Raw genomic sequence first — 12,823 nt, 5'->3', positions numbered from 1 at the left:
ACTTTCCCAGTCTCACTGGCCAGACACCTTTGAATGGTCTTCCTTGTCTGCTCCATTTCTCTCTGTATTCTCCCCTGCATCCAGTTGATTCAACTTCAAAAATATTTTTCAGATCTGGCCTTTCTTTGTAATGTTTGCCAATGTCTTAGTGAAGAGTATCAATGTATCCCTCTCCTAAATTACTGTAAGACCATCCTAATGCCACTCCTTTAACATAAGACTTTCTCATTCAAACTATTCTTCTTGGGAACTCCCTAGTGGTCCAGTGGTTAGTACTCCGCACTTTCACCGCCGAGGCCTGGGTCTGATCCCTGGTTGGGGAACTAAGACCCCACAAACCATAACATCACCAACATGAACATTCTATAAAATGCAAATGTATCCAAGTCAATCCTCTGCTTTTCTGAAACCTCTTAAGAATCCCACTATATTGTACACCTAAAACTAATACAACATTTTATGTCAATTATATCTTAATAAAACTGGAGAGAAAAAAAGAGTCCCAGTACAATAAAAATTTTATAATTTTGAGTAGGACTCCTGGGACATACTGTTTATGAGCTGAAGTCACAATCCACCATTTACTATGTGTAACATTAGGGAAGTTAATTCTTTCCCTCTGTTTTCTTACTTCTTTAGTGAAAGTGGGGTAATAAGAACACAGAGAATGGTTGTGAAAATTAAAACAAAATTGTGTAAATGCCCCCATTTGAAATGTAGAGATTGTCAAACTGGATAAAAAAACAAAATCCAACTGTATGCTACCTTCAACTATAAAGACACATGGTTTAAAAGCAATGGGATAGAAAAAACTTTATCATGATAACATAAAGCAATGAAAGGTCAGAATGGTTATATAAATATCAGACAAAGTAGATTCCAGAGCAAAGACTACTACCAGTGATAACAAAGGTCATTTCATAACGATAAAGGGGCCAGTTTATCAAGAAGAGGATTAACAATCCTAAACACTTGGGCGACTAATAACAGAGTGTCAAAATACATGAAGCAAAAACTAACAGAACTGCAAAGAGAAATAAAGAATCCACAATTAAAGTCAGAGATTCAATACCTCTCTCCCAATAATTGATATAACAATGACCAAGCAGACAATCAGGAGGAATATAGTAGACCTGAACAACACTATCAACCAACATAACCTGACTGCAATGTTTTTAAAACACTCTACCCAAGAAGAACAAATATACATTTGTTCTCAATTTCTCACAAAAAATTTACCAAGACAGACAATATTCTGGACCATAAAACAAGTCACAACAAATTCTAAGGAGTCAAGTGATGAACAGTATGCTCTCTGACCACAATGGAATTAAATTAGAAAATAATAACAGAAAGATCTCTGGAAAATCTCCAAATATTTGGAAACTACATAACACATTTCTAAATAACCTATGGGTAAAAGAAGAAACCAAGGGGAAAATACAAAGTATTTTAACCAGAATGAAAATGAAAACTCTACATTTCAAAAGATGGCACTGCTAAAACAGTACTAAAGGGAAATTTCTAGCACTAAATGCCTATACTAGAGAAGAAGTAAGGTCTCAAGTAAGTTAACTTCAGCTTTAATCTGAAGAAACCAGAAAAAGAGTAACTCGAACCTGAAGTAAATAGGAAAAAACGTAATAAGCGTAAAAGCGAACATAAGAAAATAAATACAGAAAAATAATAGAGAAAAAAAATCAATAAAACCAGAAGCTGGTACTTTGCAAAGATCAATAAAATTTGTAAACCTCTGTGCAGACTAATCATGAAAAAAAGATAAGACACAAATTACCAGTATCAGGAATGAGAGAGGTGACATCACTACAGATTCTTAAAATATTAAAAAGAAACAAGGGAATATTTTTTAACAACTTTATGCCAATAAACTCAACAACATAAGTTCTTAAAAGCCACAGTTACTAAAGCTCATTCAAGAAGAAACAGGTAACCTGAACACCATTATACATGTTAAGGAAATTCAATCTGTAATTTAAAATCTTTCCACAAAGAAAACTCCAGGCCCAGATGGTTTTGATGATAAATTCTACCAAACATTTAAGGAAGAAATAATGCCAATCTACAAAAACTCTTCCCAAAACTTGAATCAGAAGGAACACCTCTCAACTTATTCTATGAAGCTAGCATTACCTTGATACCGAAACCAGAATAAGATACTACCAGGGAAAATAAAACTACACACCAATACCTCTCATAAAGATAAACATAAAAATCCTTAACAAAATAATAACAAATGGAATCTATCAATATAGAAGTGAGATAATACTTTACAACCAAGCATTTTATCCCAGGAAGGCAAGGGTTGATTCTACATTTCAGAGTCAGTCAATGTAACTCACAATACTAAGAGATTAAAAATGGAAAAATCATACGACCATCTCAATCAATGTAGAAGAACCATATGACAAAAACCAACATCTGTTCATGTTAAAACTCTCAGCAAAAAAAAAATAATAATAATAAAATAAAATAAAGAAGAATTTCCTCAATCTGATTAAAGGCATCTACAGAAAAAGCTACATCTAACATCAAAATTAATGAGGAAAAACTGAATGATTGCCCATAAAGTCAAGTTAGAGATATCTGCCTCTCACTACTTTTATTCAACATTGTACTGTAAGTTCTAGCCAATGCAATTAGGCAATAGAAATAAATAAAAGACATTCAGATTGGAAAGTAAGATTTAAAATTGTCTTTATTTACAAATAGCTTGTGGGACACCGACCAGAATCTTAAAAAAAAAAAAAAAAGAAAAAGGTTACTAGAACTAATAAGTGAGTTTAGCAAGACTGCAAGATGCTAGATCAATATAGAAAAATCAGTGTATTTTTGAAGCACACTCACAGATATAGAAAATGAACTAGTGGTTACCAGTAGGGAGGGGGAGAGGGGTAATGTAAGGATGGAGGAGTGGAAGGTACAAACTACTGGGCATAAGATAGGCTCAAGGATGTATTGTACAACATGGGGAATATAGCCACTATTTTGTAATAACTGTAAATGGAAAGTAACCTTTAAAACTGTATTAAAAATTTTTACAAAAAAACTTTTAATGTAATATAAAAGTAACCTGATATACTTCTCTCTCTTCTAAATTCTTAGGCACTATGCAGATTCCCTATATTAGAGAGGCAGTTATTTTTAGCACTATTTCACGGTATCAAATAAAGTTAACCTACAATGGAAAAAGTAGGAATTTCCTGATTTCTGTATTCGCACTTTTATTCTACATGCTCATATGTGTGTACTTATACACAAGTGTTATACATATATTTCAATGCTTTAATATGTATAAAATAAAATATATAAAACAGAAAAATACCAGTGTATTTTTATACACTAGCAATGCTTAATAAGAATTATAAATTGAAATCTGAAAAACAATACCACTTAAAATAGCATCAAAAATATGAAATAGAGATAAACCTAAAGATGAGAAATACCTGTCCACTGAAAACTACAAAATATTGTTGACAAAAATTAAAGAATATCTAAATAAATAAGAGATACTCTGTTCATAGGTTGGCAGACTCAGTTTTTCTAACATGTTAATTTCCCCCAAATTGAGCTATAAATTAATTGCAATTCTATTCAAAATCCCACCAAGGTGTTTTATAGAATGGACAAGCTGACTTTAAAATTCATATGAAAATGCAAAGGATGCTGAATAGCCAAAACAACTCTGAAAATGAAGAACAAAATTAGAGGGCTGGTACTACCAGATTATAAAGCTACAGTAATCAAAACAGCATAGTATTTGCATAAAAGATAGGAAAATAGACCAACAGAACAGAACAGAGTTCAGAAATAAACAAACATATATATGGACAGCTGATTTTTGACAAAGGTGCCAAGGCAATGCAGTAAGGAAAGGAAAATCTCTTCAACAACTGGACATCCATATGCAAATATATATATATGTATCTTTTTCCATAACTCATCATATACAAAAATTAACTCAAACTGGTAATTAGACCTAGATATAAGACCCAAATGTAAAAACTTAAACTATATAACATCCAGAAGAAAGTACAGAAGAAAATCTTATGACCTTTGATGAGGCAAAGATTTCTTAGATATAATACCAATAGCAAAATCTATAAGAGAGCAAATGGATAAACTGCAGTTCATCAAAATTAACAATTACTGTTCTTCAAAAGACAGTGTCAAAAAAAGATAAGCCACAAAGAAGCAGAAATAATTGCAAAGCACATATCTAATAAAGTACTTGAATCCAGAGTATACAAAGAGAGGCATCGCAGAAAACAGCAGAGTAGAAAGCTCCAATAAGGAACAGTGTCTTTCTGTCATATTATAAATACTCAATAGACATTTTACCAAGGATTTTTTAATCCTATATACAACTAACATGCAATGAGACAATTATCTGGGTACCTTTATCATCAACATAATTGCTGAAAATTTACAAATCATCATTCCATTATACTACACTAGAATAGGTATCATAGTTCTCAAATTACAGATGAGAAAGCTGAGATTCTAAATTAGTTGCTCAAGCCCACACAAGCTGGATAATGCAGGGCAAAGATCACACTTGGGAAATCTAGCAAGAATTAAAAAAAAACAAAACAAAAAAAACACTTCGCTTCAAGGCCACTGGGTAATACTGCCTCCCTCAGTGATATCTATTCCAAAGTAAACCTTCTCAAAGTGTCAGTACGAGAGCAGCTTTCCTAACACTTAGCCGTGCACATACACAACTCATCAAAGTAGAGAAATAGAGTAAAAAAAGAAAATACCACTTTATGTTACTCATGGCTCTCTTCCTTATACTCTATATTATAATAGCCTTCTGAGATTTGAGAAAATCAAAACAATTCATAGGAGAAATAAAGAACTGGATTTAGGTACTTAAGAGATACAGCAATGTCATAGTAACTCACTTTAATATAAGGTGTAACAAATTACTTCAGAGTTCAAGTAAAAAGTGAGTATAAAAACAAAAGGGGACAAGGCAAACATTAAAGTATTTTTTATTTAGGGCTTCCCTGGTGGCGCAGTGGATAAGAATCTGCCTGCCAATGCAGGGGACACAGGTTCGATCCCTGGTCCAGGAAGATCCCACATGCCGCTGAGCAACTAAACCCATGCACCACAAATACTGAGCCTACGCTCTAGAGCCCGCGAGCCACAACCACTGAAGCTCACGTGCCACAACTACCGAAGCCCGCATGCCTAGACCTGGTGCTCCGCAACAAGAGAAGCCACAGCAATGAGAAGCCCGAGCACCACAACGAAGAGTAGCCCTCGCTCACCGCAACTAGAGAAAGCCCACGCGCAGCAATGAAGACCCTATGCAGCCAAAAATTAAAAAATAAATAATGTTTTAAATATATATATTTTTTATTTAATAGTCACACATTAAAAGTTCTACAAGTTGTTCACATTCTGTAAGACTCAGTGGAGGAAAGAGGAAAGCATGTAGATAGATCACTACCTCCCATGAAGTATGTATAAGAACACAATTCTATACCACCCTGAAGACATTAATCTCTATCCTGTGTTTCTCAACTCCGGATGCATACCTGGGTCATTTGAGAGCTTTAAAAAAATCCTGATGTCTAGGCCTCATCCAAGACCAATTAAATTAGAATTTCTCAGAGTGAGACTCAGGCATAAGTATTTTTTAAAGCTCCCTTGGTGATTCCAATGAATAGCCAAGGCTGAAAACCACTACTGTAAGTGTGTGTGTGTGTGTGTGTGTGTGTGTACAAAATATATATGCACATATATGGAAATTGCCATATAACTGGTTAATGTCCCAAGAAAATTAATGAGTTGGGCCTAGGTTTAAATTTTTCATGCCAGAGATAATCATTTATTTCATTAAAATACAGTTTATATCTCACTTAAAACCACTGGTAGGCATGCATAAATGCAAAGGACTTTGCTTTCTACAAAAAGGATCCAGCTTTCTCTCCCCTCCCCTCCCTTAACTTTCTTCTGTGTCATTAAATTCCCCTTCTAATGGACCAGGTTTGTTGTGGTCCACATTATTTTTTCTAGACAGTCCCAGATTCCCTTGGGTTTTAAGGAGATCTAGAGATCCCTTTGCCAACCTACACCTACTGCTCTGGGTGTTTTGGTCATAGCCCACACCATTTAGCCTGTTGCTCATTTTTAAAGAGTGAGTACTAGAGTAATTAGTATATTCTTGAATGAAAGATAGTATTTATGAGTCTAAGTAATATTAATAATTATTGTTAATATTGTTAATAATACCTTGAATAGGTAAGAAGGGTTGGGATTTAGTACAGAAATAGAGGGGTTGGCCTCTACAAGTCGTTCATCGGTAACTCAGAAGGGAAGGCAGAGTTGGGATTTGGGTTGGGATTTTGCTAAGCATGTACTAACCAAGGGGGGAAGAGAGTTGAGGGTACATACAAAGCATATGGAATTTAAGCTGGATAAAGAAACATGTGAGGACTGAGGGAAGTAAGAAATAGTAAAAAGGTGGTGGAATCAATGGATTTGTGGTGTGAAAGGACTATTGAAGTCAGACTACTAGAGGGAATGAAGTAGGTGTCAGAGACGAATGAATGCTTGAGATTATAATTATGGAGGGTCTTGCAGTTATTGGTAATGAAAAAATCAAGAATGTGATCACAGGAATGAGTGGCTGAAGGAGAATGGAAGACAACATAACTGGAGACATGCAAGAAACTGAAATGTCAGCATGTTGGAACAACCATCATTTAGACAATGATATCATCAAAAATTAAAACAGGATGAGTATTGTAGAGAGTGAAAGTGAGCCGTGAGAAATGTGATGGAATCACCCAGAGGTCAGCAAACGACTACTGTGATGTTACATTGGGGGTAAGTCTATTAACATGAAATTCAAACCTGGGGGTCAAGGAAGAACACCTGGAATTGGCCATGAGAAGCAAAGAGGACACATACTAGAGGAACCATGAACTGTAGAAGAATAAAATATTTCTTACCCTAAATAAGCTCAGTCTCATACAATAATAATGACCAACAAATACGATGGTACCACAGCACAGTAACGACTACAACTAAGAAAGTCGGAACCTGCTGGAGACCCAGAGGAAGGAGCAGAGAAGTTTCACAAAGGTTTGAAAGATGTGAGATGTGTGTTCAAACCTGACAGATGTGAAAAAACATGAGACATTATAAGAAATGAAAATAGTTCAACATGATTAAGGGCAGAAAGAATGAGTTTGAAATAGATATGATTAACGGGAATGGGAGAGGATCAGGATATAAGACTAGACAGGTAGACCAAGGCCACTACCTTTTTCTCTGAACAAAAAATATTATGAACAAATTAAAGTGCTGCCCAGAAATCCTTCATAAAAGCCTCTAATATGGAATAATATTGATGGATTTCAGTTTCATCTTATTTTCCTTACTTTGAAGGAGATGCTAGAAAACAAATAATCCTGTGCTTTATGAAGATTAACCAACTTTTAGAGAATCAACTGCTTCCACACTGTATACAAAAATTTATAATCATTATCATAATCTCCAACATCCAAGATTAAAAACGTGTCAAGGAAATTTGTGCACAACTGTTTTTAAAAACAGATTAATAGGACTTCCTGGTGGCGCAGTGGTTAAGAATCCACCTGCCAATGCAGGGGACACAGGTTCGAGCCCTGGTCTGGGAAGATTCCACATGACTCGGAGCAACTAAGCCCGTGCGCCACAACTACTGAGTCTGCGCTCTAGAGACTGTGAGCCACAACTACTGAAGCCCGCGCACCTAGAGCTCGTGCTCCGCAACAAGAGGAGCCACTACAATGAGAAGCTCGCCCACGGCATGGAAGAGTAGCCCCTGCTCACTGCAACTAGAAAAAGTCCGTGTGCAGCAACGAAGACCCAGCCCAGCCAAAAATAAATAAATGAATAAATAAATAAATTAAAAAAACAAAAACAGATTAATAGAGCTCAAACATAAATGCATCAGTCATAGATTTCTTTGCAACATGTATATGTAAAAACATATGAGGCTATATAAAAATATAAATCAATTTTCCATTAAAAGAATATTATAACTGAATACATAGATAACAACAAAACTGGTATATACAAATTTTATAAATGGTGAATCTTAGAATTAAAAATCATATTGGAAAAGACATCTCACTAAGTAATGTTGTTGTATTTTACTCTGTATCCATTTTTCTGTTAGCAGTTACTATGTAATGGAAAAAGCACAGTACTTGGGAGCCACAGAATACATGTTCAAGCACTGGCACTGGCACTCATGAACTATAAAGCAAGTTACTTAACTTTTCCGTGCCTGAGTTTCTTAAAAGGAAATCAAAAATCCATATCTCATGTGGTTTCATTAAGGTTTTTATGAAGTACTGTCTCTGAAAGAGCTCTGTAAACCATAATGAGCTATAAAATTGTTTAGTTACAGACTGCAAAATATTCTTAATAGAGAACTAAGAGCCTTTATGCCATCCACTACCCCCTCCCCCCCAAAAAGCACAATTAAAACCTGAGATCATAAATCGGATAGACTATGATAAGCATGTCTCACCACCTCTCTTCAAAACCTTACCTTCGAATGAGCAGGCCCTCTTTCTTTCAGAAGTTTATACTGGGGTTGGACTCTATTGAAACGGGCTAACTCATTTACCAGACACATTGGAGTTTTCTCTTTGGGGTTTGCCATTTTATCTTGGAGAGAAGCTGTAAATAAAAAGGCTGTAAAGTTTTTGTGAAGAATGACTTTACAAAATGGAAGAAAAACTAGTTTTGAATTTTTTAGATTGAAATCAGATTGTATATTTGGATTAAATTATTTTCATGAATTTTATACAAAAATTTCAAATCACCTGAAGTCTTCCATTACATGCAACAGAAATATGTATTACATTTTAAACAATAAATTAAGGTAACTTTTTTTCCTAAGTACCTAAATTGCTCTCTATACATATATATGATAACAGCATGCTTAAAGATTTAAAACAATATAAGATTATAATAATTTTTAATTGATCCTGTAACCTTCCTTTCCTCTCAAGAAATTTTAGCATAAACACATAATTCGTATTCTTATTGCTATAAAACTAAATTTTAACTGCTTTTTCATCATTTGATCTTTCTTTTTTTCCTTCTCATTCTGAAGGAACATATTAATTGAAAAAGCTCTAGACTTGGGAATCAAGTCCTAAGTTTAATTACTAGCTCTCCCAACTACTGTGTTTTAGTAACTTTTCTTTTTCTTTTTTTAATGAAACTTTGAAAAGAAGTAGAAAGAATAATTTAACAAATGACCATGCCCTTATCACCCAGAACTGAAATTAACACTTTCTATGTTTGCTTTGTCTTACTTTTAAAAAGAAAAAACAGTATTACATTCCAGTTAAGTTCCCTTTATCTTTTCCAGAAACTACCACTATGTGAATTTAAAATATATCCCTCCAGGATATTCTAAAATACATTTATATGAATGCATGCATATCCATGAAAAAAATACCCAGTATTGATATATGTAGCTTTAGAGTTCACATAAATAGTAATATAATAAACATATCATTTTCACAATTTTCTTCACTCTTCATTATGTTTCAGAGAGTTAACTTACATAGATCCAGTGCATTACTTTTAACTGCTGTATAATTTCCAACACAATATTTTATCATAAATTTTTTAATCTTCTCCCTACTGATAGCAGACATTTAGGTTGTTTCCAATTCTTCACTCTTACACATTAAAACACGCTAGCAAACATCACTCAGAAGGAATGTACCAAATTACCTTCCCCTGGCAGCATGAGAATTACTATTTCCCCTCAACCTTGAAAACATGCAGTATAGTCAGATATTTTAATCTCTGACAATCTGATGTTTGACAAAACTTTGTTTTTGATCATTTGAGTTTCCTCTTCTGGGAACTGCTTCTGTCCTTTTTTCTACTGATTATTTTATGCATAATATCAATCTTTTATGGTCTGGGCCTTTTCTGCCTCAAGAAATCCTTCCCTAACCTGAAATGTCTTAATAATTTTTACTTAAATTTACTAAGTCTACTATTCTTTATCTATAAAATAAGGGTAATAATCTATCTTACTTAACTAACTCACAGATTGTTATAAGGTTAAGATTTTTAAATGCATGGTACTTTAAATTCTACCACAATTATTATTACAGCTTCAGAATATTTTCCTAACACTATAGTATTTTACCCTATATTTTTCCTTCATCTAATTTACAGACATATTTAACTGCTTTTTAGTTTTTCTTTCATCTCCCATTAATCAATGTTAAAAAACACTTTAAAACCCAACCAAAAAACATGCAAGTGGATTACTTCCTGCTCAATTAAACTGCGGTCACAATATATAGGGAATACATTAAATAAATGGAAATAGCTGATTTTAGGAACTTCATCTATGAACTTTCTATGGCAAGGTTTAATGTAGAAAATAGTATTCTTTTTAATACATTTAATTAACTTTTTAATACCCTCTACAGGACTAATAATTTGGTATAATAACTTGATCACAATCATTATGATTAAGAAATTACTTTATAACAATACTACACAAATACCTAATAAGGCATAAGTTTAAAAAAAAAATCTAAGCAATCAACTATAGGACCAATACAGCCGACACCTAATTCTACAATTAAACCATTCTAAGTGGCTTACAAACCAAAAATTAATAAATAAATAAACCTAGTAATTATTACTTTTTGGAACAGCACAAAAAAGGCAAAGAATATTAGTCAAGAAAGGTTGAAGAAATCTGCATTTTACTTATTCCATTGTATATCATTCAAATAAACATTTTATAAACTGTACCAGAAAGTCAGTCATTACAAAAAATACAAGGTGACCTGGTACTATAATCAATTTTGGTCCTTGCATACCATGGCATTAAATACTCAAGTACAGTAGACAACACAGCTAACTGAATATCAAAAAGCAAAAGAAGAATGAAAATGAGAAAATACTGAAGTCTGGTAAAAATGAGTCAATTTTGCATAACACTAAAATAGCATTTATACTGCTACTATAACAATTTTCATAACTTAGTAATGCTGCACATTCATCTATTATGATGGAAAAAATATTAGGAGCATAGCAAGAACAGACAATTTTACAGTATAAAAATTAATAGCCTAGGATTTAAATATGTTTAAATGTCATTAAAATGATAAGTTTATAGCTCTGTAAACTTGGTAAGAAAATCTGATCTAAATTCTTTAAAGGAAAGTGCTAATAACATGGTATTAAACTTATATTCCATTAATTCTAACTTTCTACTTCATAAAAATAACATGAATCCAATAATGGACTCATGGAATCCATTAACGAAATCCCACAATGGATTTAATGTGTGATTTAAGTTTTGGTGTGAAAGGTGTGCAAAATACATGTAAGATCTCACTTTGATAAAACTTTATAACTAAAACCCAAACATTTAAAGTTGGTAAATTTAAAAATAATTAGTTCTAGTTCATATGTTTTATTTTACAAAATGATTAAAATTTTATTTTCCATAGTTCTTCCTCTATTCAATCTGAAATCTTACTAACTACTTGACAGAGATCAATGGTAGAGCAGTAATATCAAAATTAAACCAAAATTTTGACAAAATATCTACAAAACTATGAAACAAATTGGTCTATAAAAATTAGGATCTATCAACTTAATTTATATATTACTTTTTTAAAAAGTCAACAAGTACAAAAAGTGAGAAATATGTACACTGTTGTGTAAGTATACATTTTCAAGAGACTTAAGAATGTCCTCAATGAAGCTATTTTGAAACAGGCTTGAAGTCAATTTGGTGGCTGGAATAGTAGATACCTACTTAGAAGTAAATAAAATTAATGATAATGAATTTCACAATTCTAAAACTTTGCTTTTGAGAGAACAAATGCCATCTATTTAAGAGCCTGTTTTGGATATCTCTGCCACTGATAGATATCTACGTAACCTTGAGAAAGTACTTAAATCTCACTTTCCTGGACAGTAAAACAGAAATAATAGCTGTTTTTGTATTAGTGGATTATGGTATTGGTTGAATGAAATGATGTAAGATAGTATTAACAATAAGAATGCATTATTATTCTGCTTATAAGTAATCTGTTAAAGCACACTATCATCAAATATGCATACAGAGATATGATTTTATAAACTTTTTTCATGGCTTCCTAAGCTAAAATATTCTGAGTTAAAATGTTCGTTAGGATAAGCTGATTTTATTCATACAAATATACTTCTTTAATATTCTATAAAAAGCATGTATTTGTTATTATTTTTTCGACTTACTATAACATATTAAGTTTGTTTCTACGGAAAAATCCCCAAGTGTGATATAAATTACATTTAGGATTTCTCATATTTTTGTTAGGGAATATTCTACCTTTATTGATATAAAATTTGTTTACATGTAACTCTCCATAACTTTGATAAGTAACACTGGTAAAACAGCTATTCATAATAACAGGATCTGCACACTCAGCAAAACAGAGACATAAATCTTTTGAGATAGATTGTTTTTATATCTTTATAAAATGTCCTAGACTCTGTGGGGCTTGAATCTTCAAATATACCAAGATAATACAGTTTACAGTTTTCAATTAACAGGCAAAATCCCTGTTCCAAAGGAGCTCAGAGTCTGGTAGAAAAACAGACACATACAAGAAACAAATACACTAAACTACAACATGAAAAGTTCTATAATAAGGCTGTTAGAAGGGACTCCTTAGGTGAACGGGGTGTTGAAAGGTAGGTGTCAAGAGGTGCTGATTAGATTAGTTAAGGAAAGTAGGCATTCACCAAGTTAGCA

General features: G+C 32.9%; 1 protein-coding gene across 8 annotated transcripts in view; it reads right to left on the bottom strand.

Moving 5' to 3' along the window:
• Positions 1-12,823, bottom strand: part of STAU2 (staufen double-stranded RNA binding protein 2) — a 301,499-nt gene that overhangs the window by 260,873 nt on the left and 27,803 nt on the right. For 4 of the 8 annotated variants that reach the window (XM_082601327.1, XM_082601324.1, XM_082601328.1 and 1 more), the window contains one exon: positions 8,579-8,724. The exons of 2 other annotated variants lie outside the window; for them this stretch is intronic. In XM_082601327.1, the coding sequence (XP_082457453.1) occupies positions 8,579-8,692 (114 nt within the window). In that variant the 5' untranslated portion in view covers positions 8,693-8,724. Of the gene's footprint in view, positions 1-8,578; positions 8,725-12,823 lie in introns of those variants that run through there. 2 more of the 8 variants (XM_082601326.1, XM_082601325.1) reach the window with 1 other exon arrangement.

Source organism: Mesoplodon mirus (genome assembly GCF_964341445.2).
Source record: "Mesoplodon mirus genome assembly, chromosome: 16".
NCBI lineage: Eukaryota > Metazoa > Chordata > Mammalia > Artiodactyla > Ziphiidae > Mesoplodon > Mesoplodon mirus.
This window is presented reverse-complemented; position numbering and strand designations above follow the sequence as displayed.